The sequence below is a fragment of the Lonchura striata genome, chromosome 8, assembly GCF_046129695.1.
Source record: "Lonchura striata isolate bLonStr1 chromosome 8, bLonStr1.mat, whole genome shotgun sequence".
In the NCBI taxonomy this organism is placed as follows: domain Eukaryota; kingdom Metazoa; phylum Chordata; class Aves; order Passeriformes; family Estrildidae; genus Lonchura; species Lonchura striata.
Genome location: NC_134610.1, coordinates 23,126,906 through 23,143,821, shown reverse-complemented (window position 1 = coordinate 23,143,821; position 16,916 = coordinate 23,126,906). Strand labels below are relative to the sequence as shown.

The 16,916-nt window shown below is 33.6% G+C and overlaps 1 protein-coding gene across 31 annotated transcripts in view; it reads left to right on the top strand.

The window, feature by feature from the left end:
- The window catches only part of TTN (titin), a 239,112-nt gene that overhangs the window by 102,916 nt on the left and 119,280 nt on the right, over positions 1–16,916 (top strand). For 21 of the 31 annotated variants that reach the window (XM_077785076.1, XM_077785079.1, XM_077785098.1 and 18 more), the window contains 5 exons: positions 956–1,318; positions 3,035–3,112; positions 3,320–3,394; positions 15,273–15,353; positions 16,733–16,816. The exons of 3 other annotated variants lie outside the window; for them this stretch is intronic. In XM_077785076.1, coding sequence (XP_077641202.1) covers positions 956–1,318; positions 3,035–3,112; positions 3,320–3,394; positions 15,273–15,353; positions 16,733–16,816 — 681 coding nt within the window. Of the gene's footprint in view, positions 1–675; positions 760–955; positions 1,319–3,034; positions 3,113–3,319; positions 3,395–3,612; positions 3,697–3,900; positions 3,988–4,495; positions 4,577–4,761; positions 4,852–5,077; positions 5,162–6,043; positions 6,149–6,358; positions 6,443–6,768; positions 6,847–7,064; positions 7,149–7,369; positions 7,454–7,675; positions 8,009–8,639; positions 8,715–9,666; positions 9,751–10,202; positions 10,284–10,931; positions 11,016–11,701; positions 11,786–11,980; positions 12,062–12,954; positions 13,036–13,544; positions 13,626–13,801; positions 13,913–15,272; positions 15,354–16,732; positions 16,817–16,916 lie in introns of all 31 variants that reach the window. 7 more of the 31 variants (XM_077785084.1, XM_077785082.1, XM_077785081.1 and 4 more) reach the window with 4 other exon arrangements.

Genomic DNA, 16,916 nt, shown 5'->3' with positions numbered 1-16,916 from the left:
TTCCTGAATAAGTCTTAAAAACTGAACATATCCGCATCTTAATCTTCTGGAGATGCTCCTGCTTTTACAAGGAATGGCTCCTCATCATGTCAGAACAAAAAAGTCACTTCATAAAGTAATTGACAGAAGAGGAAAAACACCTTCCTCACTGAGCAAGTCATTCTTTTGCTTTTAATTAGACCAGGGCCCTTATCTATGTTAGTCACTCTCAAAGTTTTTATCCATGTGTTCCTTCATCTTCATCTAGATTTTCCTACACAAATCTTTTGTTGTCAGTGAATGAGGATTCTTGATCTCTTCCTGAGGTAGTGCAAAGTGTCACTGCTCTGGAGAGGAACTGCTGCAGAGAACAATGAGTTGTACTGATTTTGTAATTGGATGGCTTTGGATTTTGAGTTCTGCCCATCAGCAAACTTAACTTCACTGTTGACAGCAGTGGATGAAGCAGGAGTCATATCAGTTGCTTATATTGTTATCTTGAAAAGATTGTTGTTTCTTAATTGAAAAGAAGCCTAATGACTTCCCTAGCTACATGTCCAGTGACAATAACTTGTCTTTTACATGTCAGCCATGTGTTTGTGCGATATCTTTTTCTGTTTCTTGCCAAGAATACTTTTGCTTTTAAACAATTGGCATATAAAAATTCTTAAATGTAATTGTGCTGTATCTTTTAAGTGCCTGATGTACCAGAGAGGGCTATCATTGAAGAAAGAGTACCAATTTATCCTCCTAAAAAAATGGCAAGACCACCAGCCAAAGGTATACTGGATAGAGTATTCAAATGGTGTAAATATTTTTTGTGTCTTGTATGTTCCATGTACAGTGCGTACTGATTTGTTTTCTATGGAATGTTCTTCCCTTGGTTAATTCTTATTTGACAATGCCTTGTGTTCCTCATTATTAGTAAGATCTATGTGCTAAATTTTAAGTTTCTTTTAATTGGTATCTTTTTAAGTGCCTGAAGTACGCAAGACAATTGTCCGAAAAGAAAAAGCATATGTTGAAGTTCCTCAGTATGAAGAGGAAGAAGAGATTCCAAGGTACGAGGAGGAAGATACCACCAGATATGAGAGGGAGGTAATCCATTACAAGGAGGAAGTTCGCCATTATGAAGAAGTTAGTCACTATGAGGAGGAAGTTCCTCAGTATGAAGAGGAAGAAGTTCCTCAGTATGAAGAAGAAGTTCCTCAGTATGAAGAGGAAGAAGTCATCCATTATGAAGAAGAAGCTGCTTACTATGGAGAGGAAGTTGCTGAATATGAGGAGGAAGAGCCACAAGTTCCTCAGTATGAAGAGAAGGCTCCCCTACCAGCTAGAGGTATACTTTTAACTTTTGTGTGAGGAAAAGTAGTATCTTTTCATTCTATGAAAGTATCAAACTTTTGTTTAAAAATGTTGCTGTGTGCTTTACAGTGTGCATTTTTAAAGGTGTTTATCGATTATTATATAGCGCAGATGGCTGTATATCTACTCTTTACTACTAATGCCATAAATTCAAATTTTCCATGTCATACATGTTCATTCCTCTTTCATATGAACTCTGTATAATCCCCTATGAAAATATAACCAGGCTTAATTTCATCCTCATCTGCGGTCCAATGTTGCTGTCAGTCTGTGCTTGAAATACTTAAAAATGCTTATGTAAAATCTGCACTTATAGACAAAAAATATATTTATCTAGAAAATAGCTAGGGTACTTGAAAAAAAGTGATTTAGGAACACAAGTCACATTGAATTTTTTTCAGAAATCTTAGAAAGGCCTATGGTTGATGTTTATTTCCATCTTGAAAAGAATAATATACTTTCATGAAAAATAACAATACCCATATTTAAATAAACTTAGTTTCATGTGTTTTCCTTAGGACAAAGTTTTATGGTATGGGTATAAATTTTCTGCATTGTTAGTACAGTATTCACTAGTTAGGAGAACTAGGTCATACCAAGATCTTGGTAATAAAGCCTTTCTACATCATAATAAAAAGATATAGATAATTTATATCTGATTTTCCAAAATTACATAATCATCTAAGAGTATCATTTCCATTCCTAATCCAAATCATTCCATAGTGTCTTTTTCCATCAAAGAAGTTTAGAATTTCATTTGACTAATTAATAAATGTCAAAGTTAATCCAACATTGTTTGCAGTAGAAATTTTGTCATAAACATGAGAAAAGATAAGGCAGTACACTGCAAAAGCCAGGTTAATCCTGAGCAGGAAGATTAAGGTTAGCTGAAATTTCCATTTAATCTCTCATAGTAGCTAAGTTTAATTCATATGTGCTCCAAACTTTCTTCAGTATGCTTAGAACCGGTGGAATTATTTATATGGGCATTTCTGGGGTTTAGGGTACAAACAAAAGTTTAGATATATTTTAGTTTATATTTTAGATATATATTATAGTTGAAATTTTTGCCTCACTGCAGTTAAAGGACAAGTCTGTTGATTGCAGAAGAGTAAAGAGATTTTTTAAAAAGCATTTAATTTATCCAACAAATTGTGGCATAAACTGCTGGGTACTTAAAATGGACAGTTCTGTGCTTGAAGTAAGTCCATTGATAAACTAGATATGCTTGCTTTGTTGCATTTAGAAAGCTCTTGGAAATTCTTCAGGAAGAAAATGCAGTTCAGCAATTTACATTTAATATATATAAAAGAATATGATCAGATGCAACCTATTACATGCCTGACAAGCATTTGAAACATGTTTTTAATAACTAATTCAAAAAAGTGACTGAATCTCTCTGACTTAATCTTCTGAAAAAAGGAAATCTTCTTTCAAAAAAGCCCTTGAAATTGAAAATATTTTTATTGATGGCCTCCATGCCTAAGCAGGAAGAATAGAGATAAAAGCAGCTAATATGATGAGTTTGTTATTTTATTTTGGGTTAGTGATAAAGCCCTCTTAAATAATAGCTGGTTTTTTGAGTGTGTGATACTTGTTTACATGAATATGTATTTGTGATGTTTGTTTGCACTTTATGTTCTTGTTGTTATGGAAGTAAATACCTAAAACATTAATGGTATCTTTCAAGTGCCTGAGGCTCCCAAGAAGCCTGTTCCAGAGGAAAAAATACCTATTCTGAAGAAAAAAGAACCTCCTCCAGCAAAAGGTATATATAATCTCTTTATGTTAGAAGACATCTTCTGAATATGTAATTCACATTATTTTTCAGATGCCTTAATGGCTTATTACTTTTTTCTGTTCTTTTTGGAGAGGGGTCTTCATATGAAATAGTTATGTTGCTGTCTTTTTTGTTTCATTTTTGTTTTGAGTAGGCTTATGGTTTATTTTTTTAACCAAAATCATGTTTTTGAAGTGCCCGAGGTGCCAAAGAAACCTGTACCTGAAAAGAAAGTCCAAGTGCCGAAGAAGGAAGCTCCCCCAGCTAAAGGTATATGCACGTGTCATTCATTATCTGTGATCAGAAAGATCTTCTAGCATTCCTTTATCTTGTCACTTGTGTTAAAAACTAGGATAGAAAAAGAATTGTTGCTCTTGAAGACTGTGGTTCCTTTTGTGTGTGTTTAACTGTTTTAGTGTGACTAGTTTGTATGTCATGTTGTTTTAGATTTTCATGCCAAGCTCAATATTTAATAATATCTTACTAAGTTCCAGAAGTGCCAAAGAAACCTGTGCCAGAAGAGAAGGTTCCTATTCCTGTACCAAAAAAGAAGGATATTCCACCAGCCAAAGGTATATGATTTGATATAGCTCTTGGCCAAATGTTTTATATAAAAAAAAAGTTAAAAGTCAGTCTTTTTTCATACATGATATAGAGTGAAGAGTTTTCTATTCTTGACAGTTCTTCTTTGTCACCCAACTTTATTGATTCATATCAATGTTCTTTACCTTATGGCACAAAAATGAAATTCTTACATTACAATAATATTTTTCAAGTGCCTGAAGTACCAAAGAAACTTGTGCCAGAAGAGAAGGTACATGTCCCAGTGCCTAAAAAAGTGGAAGAGCCTCCACCAACCAAAGGTACACCATTTTCTGATTCAACTGTGTGATTCTATTTTTGTTTCTTCATCTTTATGAGATTGTTACTGGCAGTAACAATCCCATTCTTCAGCCTAATATGTTTGAACCACTCCCTGAGCTGTTTGACACTGTGTCTGTCAGTCATGGTGTCTATCCTTACTCTTCGCTTTGAAAATGTCTTTGTGTTTTGTATTGTCTCTGTCTTTTGGATCTTTTATATCTAAATCTTTTAACGGACTTGCTGCTTCAAAAACAGATGGTCCAAAAGAGAAAAAATTTACCTAAACAGCCAGACTTCTCCCTTACCCTTACCACACCAGTTTGTCATTCTGTAGTCCCTGTTTGTAAGTTTACATCTGTGCATAAATCTGTAGATAAAATCAATGCTAACTTTCATCACATGACTAAATTTTTCCATATTTGTGTAGTTATCTTAATATCAGTTATTTTTTTACTAGATTTTATATTACATTGAAAATTAATTCCCTAAATAAAAATGTCTTTAAAGTGCCTGAAGTGCCCAAGAAAGTTCCAGAAAAGGCAGTACCTGTCCCTGTACATAAAAAGCCAGAACCTCCACCAGCCAAAGGTATCGCTTCCTGTAGCTGAACATGTGGATAATGCTTGTTCTTGGTTTTGTGCATTTGTTGTTGATTTGTGCATTTGTTGTTAGAATTTAACTGCGGTGTCATAGTAGTGTGTGACAAAAGTACTTGCTTTAGCTTCTGTGTAAGTTGTGTCTAAATTTTCTACAATTAAAAACTATCTTTAAAGTGCCAGAAATACCAAGATATCCCAGTGAAGAGGTACCTATTTTTGTTCCTGAAGAAGAAGAGGAAAAGGTTCCAGAGATGCCAGCAAGAGGTACAGCCTTGATTCTTGAAGATTATGAGAGCTTTGTCCAATTCATTAATAGATCTTCATCTCCAGTGATTGTTTTAAGCTTGGTATAAACCTCTACTAACCTTCTGAGAGGGGTTTTCTTCTTCTTCTTCTTCTTTCTGGTCTTTGTGACTTTGTTCTGTAGTTTTAGTAGTTTTGATGCTCTAAAAGCAATTACCAATTTCTTATCACAACAATATCTTTGAAGTGCCAGAGGTGCGCAAGAGACCCGTACCAGAAGAAAAAGTACCCGTTTCAGTCCCTAAAGCAAAGAAAATGCCACCAGCTAAAGGTATATCACATCATGATGTATGCAGATAATTCCTCTCCCTCTAATTTTCATATTTCAGTGGAGCTTAATTTTAACATTCAATTCATACTCATGCGAATTCAGGCCCTGGGTTATAGCACCCTGCTGCTTCCCTGCAGTGAGCGGTCCTAGGGCTCAGACAGGGATTGTCTGTTCTGTTATTGACTGCAGCCAGCTGAGAATCAGGCCTTGAATGACCTTCTTTTTTCCACTTTAAGTGATTACTGTGAATGAAATAATTCCTTGTGATATAATCACCTAGAAATAATTTTTAAAGTAATTTCAATTTTCTTTAAACAAAATAGCTGAAATTAAATATTATGGGCCTTCAATTTAGGGAGATAACTCTTATATGTATCTGGAAAATAAGCTGTATTCTCAAGGGTTTTAACTAAACTTATACAAAAATAATATCAATTTACAAGTGATCACACTAATGATAAGATCCTATACCCTAAATGTGAAATTCCAAGTGGAGGTAGACTATTGCAAAGGCAACTGTTGGATGCCAAGCCTACCTCAACAGCCGAGTAATTTAGGAAAAAAAAAAGAAAAGAAAAAGAAAAGCAAGTTTTTTTATGTAAAAAACCTTAATGCTAGTAATCTTCTTTAACTCTGGTTTGTAGCATATCTTGCTCATATTTTCTGTTTACAATGACACTGTGGAATTAAAAATTGGACAAAAGTATAATCCTTGTAACCCAATTACACATCGCTGTTTTCAGGGAGTAAAAAACACCCAGTAGTTTCCCCTATTTTTTTCTATTTTTATTGTTACTTTAAAATTGGTGTCTTTGTGGTTTATGTTATGGATTTTCTTTGTGATGTTGTGAAAGTAAAGTTCTTGAAACAATATCTTCCAAGTGCCTGAGGTTGTAAAGAAAGTTGTGTCCGAAGAAAAAGTTCCCATTTTTGTTCCTGAAGAAGAAGAGGAGGAATTTATTCCAGAGGAAATTGTACCAGAAAAAGGTACACGATCTTTTCTTGCAAGTCACTTATGACATCTTTTGTGTTCATTAAAATTCATCTCTATTTCTTGTTCTAAGTTTTATGTAACTCTTTTATATGTTTTGAGGAAGTTTGTGGTCTTGTTCTATGTTTTTATCTTGTTTCCATGTTCACGCTTTTACTGTTTCAAAAGCAATTTTAACATGTGTTTGCAAAATAATATCTTTAAAGAGCCAGAGATTCCTAAGAAACCTGTCCAAAAGGAAAAAACACCTGTACCTCCACCTGAGAAACTGGAACTTCCTCCAGCAAAAGGTGCATAAGTTAACAATGTGTTGTTATTCTCCTTCTGTGTTTCTGTTTAGTTTGTTTGTTATTTATGTTAGCTTTGTGTCCCTGCTGCATTTCTGTATTGGTATCTCAGGGTGCCTGTCAAATTCCTAGTACAAAACAAGTTCTAAAACTATTTGAGTTGCTCAAGTCTACCCATGGATGTAAAGTGTCTTTTGTTTAAATTTCTGTTTCATCTTTTAAAAACATATTCTGCAGATCAGTTCTTATTATGTCTCATTGTACGTGTTTTCTGTTATCTTTCTCATACTACTGGTGGATGACATTCTTAAAATAAAATGTCTTTAAAGTGCCTGAGATGCCTAAGAAACCCATTCCTGAAGTGAAAGAACCTGTTCCTAAAAAGGTGCCAGCTCCATCAGCCAAAGGTACTGGAGATTGTAAATGCTGTTATGATTAACTGATAATATTCTTGATCCAAGTTGAGTTTAGCAAGGGACGCTTTAGTGTTTCTGTCCTGTATTGTATTTGTCACTATACTGTTTGTTTGTTTGTACGTTTCTGCTTTGTTGTTCATAAACTTCTGGCTTTGTGTCCATTTAAAATGTGTGCAAAAGTGCACTGAAGTTAGGTTTTATCTTTAAAGTATCCAAGATGCCTAAGAAGGTTGCTCCTGAAGAGAAGGTACTGGTTGCTCCCGCTGAAAAAGTGGAGGTTCCAGCTGCAAAAGGTATATATACTCCTTATAATAAATATTTATGCTAGGACTTTCTTCTTTCTAACTTTTGTCTCTGTTGTACAAGATCTTTGTTTGAATTTATGTTAAAACTCTTCATTTTCAATGTTTATGTTGTTGAACCATAAAGCTCTGTTTTTTGTGCTTTTCTACTTACACTGCTCTAAGGTGATTTGTTGTTTTTAAATTCCTAAACAAAATCTGTATCTTTTAAGTCACGGAGGTGCGTAAAAGAGCTGTGGCAGAAGAGAAAGTGCAAGCTGTTGTGCCCAAACCCAAAGAACCCACACCAACCAAAGGTACAGATATATTTCCTCATTTTTCTTAATTTTTTTTTTCTTCCTCATTCTAAAATCTTTTATAATATATATATATTTTCAGAAGCATAGTTCTATAATTTAATGTTACTTATGTTTGAGGTTGTCATGCACATTATCTGTTCTTTGTCAATTATCTTGGCTTAACTGTAAAAAAAAAATTTAAATAATTGTCAGGTAGTAACAATAATACTGTTTCTAAAGTGCCTGAAGTACCCAAGAAACTGGTACAGAAAGAAAAAGTCCCTGCCCCTGCACCTGTGGTGGAGAAGTATGAGTATGCCTATGAAGAATATGAGAAGTATGAGACATATGAAAGCATTGAAGAGTTTGAGGAGATTCAGGAAGCTGAAGAAATTGAGGCATATGAGGAACCTGAAGAACCTGAGGGATATAAGGAAATTCTGGAACGGGAATATGAGGTGGAGGCTGAGGAGAAAGATGTCTATGAAAAGTATCAGTTTAAGGAGAAGGAAGAGATCTATGAGAAATATGAGGAGGTATATGAGGAGGCTTATGAGACCAAGCCAGCTATAGGTAAATCAAATCATGACTTCTTTGTTCTTACAGTGTGTTGAGTTTTCAGTTGCTGCTTAAGCAACCTACGGGTGTTTACTTATATTTTGCTTTGTTTGTAGTCCTATGTGTTTGTAGTCCTATGTTGCTGGTAATGATAAATCCATCCAGTTTGTCTCTGTCTTAGTCCTTCCTAAGGAACACCTTTCCTTGTAAAATGGGAGGGTTCCCTATCTGACTGCCCAAGAGTGAACTAGCAGATATATAACACAAGCAGAGAAAATGTTAATCTTCTGATGTATTTCAGCTTCAACCTGAATTACTTTTTATGCATTCAGATTTAATTGTTTTGTCCAGTTCAGCTCCTTTGAGTTACAAAGATATTAGGAGTCCTATAGAACCTTCTTTCCCATCATTTATATTTATGATCATAGGATCCCTTACACCAAACAGAAAGTGCATCTACAATGTAATAAGTAGATGTACATTGATATTTCTTATTTCATTACTCAAGAATTCTGAGATGGCTGCTCCCTTTTTTTGCATGAATTATGAGATGGTTCCTCTACAAATGAGTGATTGCTCTGCTTGCTGTTTTTATACCTGTTTCTTAATAAATAACATATAATACATAATGAAATATTTTTTAAAGTGCCTGAGTTGCCCAAAAGACCTCTGCCAGAAGAAAAAGTACCTGCTCTTAAAAGAGAAGCTCCACCAGCTAAAGGTACATCATCCATCAGATAAATGAAAACACAGCCTTCTGCATGAATCTCCAAATCCCCAAATCCAGTACTTTACCTCATCTAATTTGACTCTTAAATTCTTAGCTTTCTTTCACAGTACTGTTAAAGACAGATTACTAAAAAAAAAAAAAAAAAATTCCTTTAGCAAAACAAAAATCAAACAAATTATTTCCTGGAGACAAAGGGAATGAAGTTAGTACCTTAATTTAATTTTTGCCATCACAATGCAAGTGATATTTTAAAGCTAATGGTTAAAACTCTAGTTTCCTGCAGAATTCTAAAAACCTATAACATTTTTTTACCTAATGACGTGCTGGAGTGTGTCCTATCTTAATAGGTATTCTCTGTATCATAAAGCATAAGTTTCATAAAGCATAAGTGCTTTATGAAATAGCAATTGTCAGTGAGTGCTAGTGAAGTTACTGCACTAGTCCAGAGCTCTGTAATTATCTGTTCATAGCACTAAATTTGCCAGGAATTCGTTGTGTGCTTTTATAGTTATTTCTCATATTAATTAATTGTCAGAATGAAATCTGATAAGTGGGAAAATGTGGCTCAGTTTGCTTGTTTGCTTTTACAGAAAAGTTTGGAGTTAGTTGATAGGAAATGGCTACCTTACTGTACTCCCAGCTCCCATTAATTAGAGATAATAGTACATGAAACCTAATTGTTAAGGCATACCCCTATTCAAAATGTATCCAACAATAGCAGTGTTTTTCTTTCACTGAATGCTGAAACTCTAGCTGCATTAATCCAACCAAAATAGTCCAGATAGGCGGCCTTTTCTATAGCGTATATTTATGTATTTTAGAAATATTTTTGTGTTTTGCTAAGTTTTCTGACTCTTTCCATTGTTTGCTTTTTGTTTAACTCTATTCTTACATAATACTCATACTGCAATCATTCTTAAAACAACTACCAATGTCTTTAAAGTGCCAGCAGTGCCAAAGAAACCTGTTCCAAAAGAGAAAGTGCCACCTGCTATTCCTAAAAAGGAAGCGCCTCCGCCAGCTAAAGGTATTCTTCCTCTTCATTGTCCTTGTGAGACATGAACTCTAATTTCAGTCTTTTGTCCTCATTATTTGTTGAGAAACATGTGCATGTTTTATGTCCCCATGGTGGTTTTTTTTTTCATGTTTGTCAGTGAGTCTTTTTTGCCTGTTGGTTTCAAGTTATTTGTTTAAAACTTGTTAGAGTCACTTTAAAAATGTGTGTCCTGTCATTAACTTGCACATGAAAAAAGGTCAGAAAGAAATAATATCTTTATTTCTTCTGGAAAGGAATCTTTCAATAATGTATTTTTTAATATGCTATTCTTCTGTCTAATCTTCAAAATAAACATAAATGTTCTTTCAGGAAGGATTTAATTCTTTGATGTTTCAAGAATCTTCCTTGCTAGACTTGCTCTTCTTCTTTGTAACTTCTTTCAAGTAGCTTTGAAAGCCCTAAAAGTAAATTATATCTTAAAGGGCCAGATGATTTCAAAAGACCTGTCCCTGAAGAAAAGAAACCTACACGTACACGTGAGATAGAAGTTCCACCAATGAAAGGTAAAGGAGCCTTTGATATGAGACTTTATGGAAAGCAAACATTTGTGCCATTTTGCCCAGCTAACATCATTAAAAATTGTCACGGTCTTTACACCACTGCGAGAGTACCCAGTCTCTCCAAGTGGAGATTGAAATCTCAGTGATAAATCTCAAACTCTGGGGCAAACATTTCAGATATGTGCTAGACAGTAAATTACGAATGAAAACATGCTGAGGAGGTATTCCTATATACAACACAATATGTAAAGCTTTAGGGCTTTTCTATTTATAATACAGTTGTGAATTTAGTTTAAACTGGGGTTTTGATACCAATACACAGGTCATTATATTGGTGAAGAAGTAATAGGGCAAGAGCCAGTAAGTTAAAGCTATTAAAGCTGTTACACCAGCCAGAAGAAGAGCATGGCAATGCAGTAAGGAATGCAAATTTGCATTATGTTTCAGCTTTCTCTTTGAGAGCTGAAACCATAAATTTTTTCACATAATTCATTGTTCCAGGAAGGCAGCTCTAGACCTGTATCATATTTGATTCTTGAAGAGTTTCCAAGACCTCAAAATGACTTAGTTTTCTGGGTTTATTTCTGTTTGGGATATTAAAAGTTGAAAATTACTTTGAAGTTACTAAAAAAAAAGCTAATGTCTTTGAAGTTCCTGAGTTTCATAAGAGAGCTGTCCTTGAAGAGAAAGTACCCACCATTATCCCTAGAGAAGAGGAACCTCCTTTTTATGAAGGTACATCAATGACTCATCTACCAAATAGTAAATTGAAAATATATCAAGTCATGCTCTATACTATTTTGTAAAATGTGAGCTATTTTAAATTAATTTTTAAAACTATTAAAAGCAGCTCATACTCATATCTTTTAGACCATCTATGTCCACAAAATTAGATATAATTCAGCATTTTAAAAACTTCAAATTTAAAACCTTACACTAAATTTAAAAATATAATTTAGCATTTTTAAAAATGCTGTATTTTTCCCCTCTAATAATGTGAAAAAGATATGTAAATAAGAGACAAACTAAGTTTCTGATTCAGGAAGCACTTGAGTCACACTGAAGCAAAGAAATGAACTTAAGTAGACAGCCGTTTAAGAGCCATCCTGAGCAACACCTAATTTTTGAGATGCAATGGAGATAGTCAACTCCAAATGAAGACATACAAATTTCAGTTACAAATACACAAAACTAAGAAACTAGAAAATAAAATGAAATACTTCTGTAAATATATATTTCACTAATTGGGAATGGTAACTTCTAGCAGTAGTAAGTCAATGATCAGGCTGAAAGACATTTAAATAACTTACGTTCAAACAACTCTTTGTCCATATGCATGTCTGTATGCTTTTATTTTGTCTTTCTACTCCTTGTCTTATAACTAATATTATAATATGTAAAATAAACTAATATCTTTAAAGAACCTGAAGGTTATGGAGAAGTTCCAACAGAAGAAAAGACACCTTTTATTACTCCTAGTGAACCAGAAGCTCCAGCAGCTAAAGGTAAACCAACTCTTCAAGTAATCTGTAAAGAAACACATTCCTACAAATTAATCTTCATCATTCCATCTGTGTGCTAATCTGCTATTTAATGTTTTCATTCTAATGTTTCCTTAGCTGCTATGTGTCTGTCATTGCATCTTTGCTACTTACACTTTGTGTATTATAATGTCTTTAAGAAATGTAATATCTTTGAAATATCTGCAGTGACAAAGAAAACTGTCCCACTTAAGAAAATACCTGCTGCTGTACCTGCAGAAGAAGCTCCTCCAGCTAAAGGTACATTACTTACAAATTAACCCTCTCTAACCTCTTATGAAAGTGACATACCAAGTGAGAAACCCAGCTTCCTTGTTTTCTTTAAACAACACCACCAGCTACTAGAGACACTTTACAGTTGGATTTTTTTCTTTTAATTTGTTTCCTATAAGCAGTTGCTTAAACAGATTGATACATTCTTCATCAACAATTTAAAATTTAGGAAGACTAAATTAGACATAGAAATTTAGTAGTCAGGAGATTCAGGGATTAGGGGGTTTTTTTGTTTTATTTTACTTTATGTCTTATGTTCTAGTTCTCAAAACGCTTTCTCTGATAATATATTGAAAAAAATCTAAAAGGTTGTGAGAGAAGCTTATTTGCAAAAGGACTCTTTGTAATCATATCAAGGGCCTAAAGAAAGTCAAGGTATGACTTTAAATCAGGACAAAATAGAAAACAACAAATTTTTTAATAGAAACATAATTTTGTTACATGATTCCAGAATGAAGATCTCTATACATGATGGAAGCCTAAAAATTAGTTAATTGAGCTGGATTTTTGCCTTTCTTTTATGGGTAATTTTTAAATTTCAAAAATAAAACCCTTTTTAGTGCCGAAAGTCCTTAAACATGCACATACTATGCACACAAAAACATCCCTCCAACAAACAAACAAACAAACAAAAATCCAAACATAAAAAACCCCTACTATCTTTTCAGAGAAGAGCCTATTCAGAACCATAAATACTAGGAGTTAGAAAAGTAACAGACTACAGAAGGTGAAGTTGTTAAATTTTATTCACATCTCAATACCACATATTTTTCCTATTGTTCTAGTAGATTTAATTTTTTTAAAAAACTGTAATTCTTATTTCATAATGCAAATTTCTAAAATAAACCAATATTTTTAAGTTCCTGAAGTACGAAAGAAAGCTGTCCACAAAGAAAAAATACCTCCTGCTGTACCTAAAGAAGAACCTTCACACTTTACAGGTATAAGAAATTTTAAGTATTATTTGAAGGATAAAATATATGTTTTCATATATAAATTATTTTGAGAGTATTCTGTTTATCATGAACTAGAGTTTACTTAACAGCTTTAGTTACTTGCAACAGTAAAAAGTAATTTAAAAATTATCACCTGTAGTTGTTCTTAAAATAAAGTGCTACTTGATATCAGTCCAAAGGGAAAAAAAATAAAGAAAAAGTGACAAAATCTAGATAGATACAGCCTATCTCTGCACTCAAGGTAGTAGCTCAGTTTAGGATACATCACACATCTTTCTTCTGATAAACTGCAGAGGTCAGGCCAGGGCAGAATGTGAGGGGTTTTTCATCCCTTATTTGAAAGCATCCTAATTTTGCACATAGATATAAAATGGATCTGTATGTCTTCAGAGGAGCTTGAATATTTGATTATATTTTTTATTTATCTAACATGTTGTCTTGCTTTCTGAAGATAGTCTAAGTTAATTTAAGTGTTTACACTAATATCTTTCAAGTACATGAAGTTTATGAAGAGATTCACGTAGAAGAAGAAATTTCTACTGTTCATAGGAAAGAGGCGGCTCCACCATCTAGAGGTATATGACTTCTTCATCACCTCTTCTGTCAATCTGCTAAGTCTTGAACTCCAAGAAAATTAAATTATTCATAATTCATATTTATATTCATTCTTTCAGTGCCTTACTTATATGAAAAATTTGAGATTTTTCATGACATGTCTTTCTCTCATTAAATTGAACTAATATCTTTAAAGTGCCTGCAGCCATTAGGAAAGCTGTTCCAGAAGAAAAAGTACCTATTACTATGCCTAAAAAGCCAGAACCTACTCCTGTTCCTAAAAGATCAGAATCTCCACCATCTCAAGGTACTTTGAGACCCTGGTAGATCTGAGATCTTTCACTGATAAATACTTTTACTTTTTTACTGTTTCTTACATAGTCTCTGATATAATAGTTCATGGTCCACATGTCAGATTTGTGGTGTTTATGTTGTATATGTCCCTTTTTCTGTTTCTTAAGTTGTGTTTAAGTCATAAAATCAAAATTGGTAAATAGCTTTCAAGTGTCTGAATTGCCTAAAAAAACGTATTCCTGAGGAAAAACTCTGCCTATAAAGCCAGAAGCTGCCAAAGGTATAGGTCAGCATATCCTTTCATTCTTTTGCTACAAGTTTCTTCTGTCCCTTGTACTGTTGCTGCCAAAGCATTAAAAATTTGTTGAGTTGATCTAGCTGATTCCACCCAAGAATAACCCAGAAGTTGTATCAAAAGCCAGTAAAAGGGTAAGGAAAGCTCCAGCCATGTTAACACACAGTGAGATTTACAGAATGTTTTCACTCTATAGGTACAGCCTCAGAAATTTGTTCATACACTAGCAAGGAGTAAATCCTACGCCTCTGTTTCACATTGCTCATGTTAAACTTAGGGGTCAATTTATTTCATTTTGAATGGAAATAGGATTTGCACAGAAACCAGCTGTTACAATTCATTCAGATGTTTTAAAAGTCTGTCTGAAGTAGCAGTTTGAGTGGCATTGAAAACTGTCAAGCAGCACAGCTTATCCCACCCTAGTCATTATCACATAGTACTGCCAAGCATCAGTGAAAAACTGTTATGTGTGACATTCAGAAGGAATTTCATTGCAACTTTTGCCATGACTTCTTTAGCTTGTTTTCATCTTTGTGGGGAGCATAGCAAATCTAAAACTGCTTGATAACAGGTCCCAAGCAAAGTCACTTCCAACTTATTCTTTGCCAGAAGGGTAGAACCATGAAGACTTCTCCAAAGTTGTAACTGTTGTCAAAGCATCCTTATCCATCTACTTGTCAGATCCTTGTATATCTGTGTGTTTTGTCTTACGTCTCTGTATTGAATGTTTAATTTTTTTCATTTTAAAAACTGCATCTTATTATCTTTAAAGTATACAAGGTACCTAAGAAATCAATAAATATTTTTATACCTAAAAAAACAAGGGTAACACTACCTAAAGCTTATATGTCAATAATAGTGTCTTTCGGAGGAGGAGATTTTTCTCTTGAACATTAGGGTTTATAGCAAAACTCATTTATGAAAATCCTATTTGTATGTAATAGTATACAACACTTTTTGCATGACATCTCTCTTTATATCTTTCCTTCTGATATGCTTCTTGTGATCTTCGTTCTTCATTACAATGTACATATTTTAAATGTTTTAATTTTAAAAATGAATGCTGTTTTCTTTAAAGTGCCAGAGATGCCCAAGAAAATTCCAGAAGAGAAAGTGCCCGCTGCTGTTCCTAAAAAACCAGAACCACCACCAGCCAAAGGTATGTTTCACTACAGAAAAATTAAATTTGGAAGAGGAAAAACACCTTTGGCTTGATTGTGCAGATTAGTTATTTTATTGCTTGTTTGTGTTTTCCTGTTACTTTTACTCTCTGTGCCCATAGAGTTCTATATATGTTACTGTGTTTAAAATTCTTCTCCTTTGAATCACAGCTGTAATCTGTACCAAAGTGTTAGAAATATCTATGTAGCTGAGCAGAAACGAGATTGACACTTGAGAACAAAAGCAGAAATCTTAAAAGAAGAGGAGAAAAGACGGCCTCTGTGATGTGAAATAGTCCTGACTGACAATGAAGAACTAGCCCCAAAAGAGAGCATAGAATGAGTGATAGAGACATCTAATATAGAAGAAAACTTGTGTGCAGAGACCAAAAAAATTATATCAAGAAGTCGTCACACATAGAAGAATGTGACATACAAGGAATACAAAATAGACAATTGTCAGTCTCAGTCAAATAGAGATTTGGGAGATGTTTGAATAAAATGGAAAAATATTCTGATGTAGAAAAAGAAACTCCAGAAGACTCTGAGGTGTTTCCTGAGGCTTTACAGGGACATAACCTTAAGACAATAAACAAATCAAATCAGAGGTTTTATTGGCAATTTCTACTGAAAAGTTTTGCAATAACTGTAAAATTCTATATAATTGAAAATAATCTCTGTCCTAAAGGACCTGAAGGACCCAAAGAAGTAGATGTACAACAAAAAAAAATTAAAGTTGCTGTGCCTCAATCCTCTCAAGTTGTACCAGCTAAAGATACCTGACATTTTGACAAAAGTACAGAATCAAAAATAAAATTCTTTTCTTGTTTTAAAGATATAAAAGATATTATTCAAGATCTCTGTTGGCATTTTCTTCTGTTGTCAAAAAGATGCAAATATTTTGATAGAAAAATATATATATTTGTAGTTGGCGTTTTCACTGAGAGTGATCTGCTGTTATGTTTTAATGTTTATGAAATTCTGACAGTATAAAGTTATTGCTATTTCTTGAGTGTCTGATGTACCAAAGGGACTGGTCCCAGAATAGGTTTAAGTTAAAGTATCAAAGAAACCAGAACATCCAGTGACTAAAACTGTATGCAAGGAAAGAAAACCCCTTAATTTTATTCAGTGCCATTTTAACATCATGGTATTTTACTTTTACTATTAATATATTTTAAAATTTTTTTGTTGTTTCAATTGTACTTTTTGCATCTGTAACTCAGTGAGGCAGCAGAGAGAGTTTTCTCTAGAGAAAGGAGAAATTACATATTCACATCCAAAACCACCCATGCTTTTGAAGTCCCTGAGATTTACTATTTCTTAATGTCTGAACACTGCAAACCTACATAAATAAAATTAATTGCTTTTTTTAAAGTACCTGAGGTGCCCAAGAAAGTGATTTCAGAAGAAAAAATACACATTGAAGTTCCTAAAAAACCAGAACCTCCACCAGCCAAAGGTATATGTTCAACATTAATAAGACTGCACACAAATATTAATCTGTTTCTCTAAATATTATCTTTCTTACGTTTGTGTTAGTAGCTTTTTTGTATACTTTA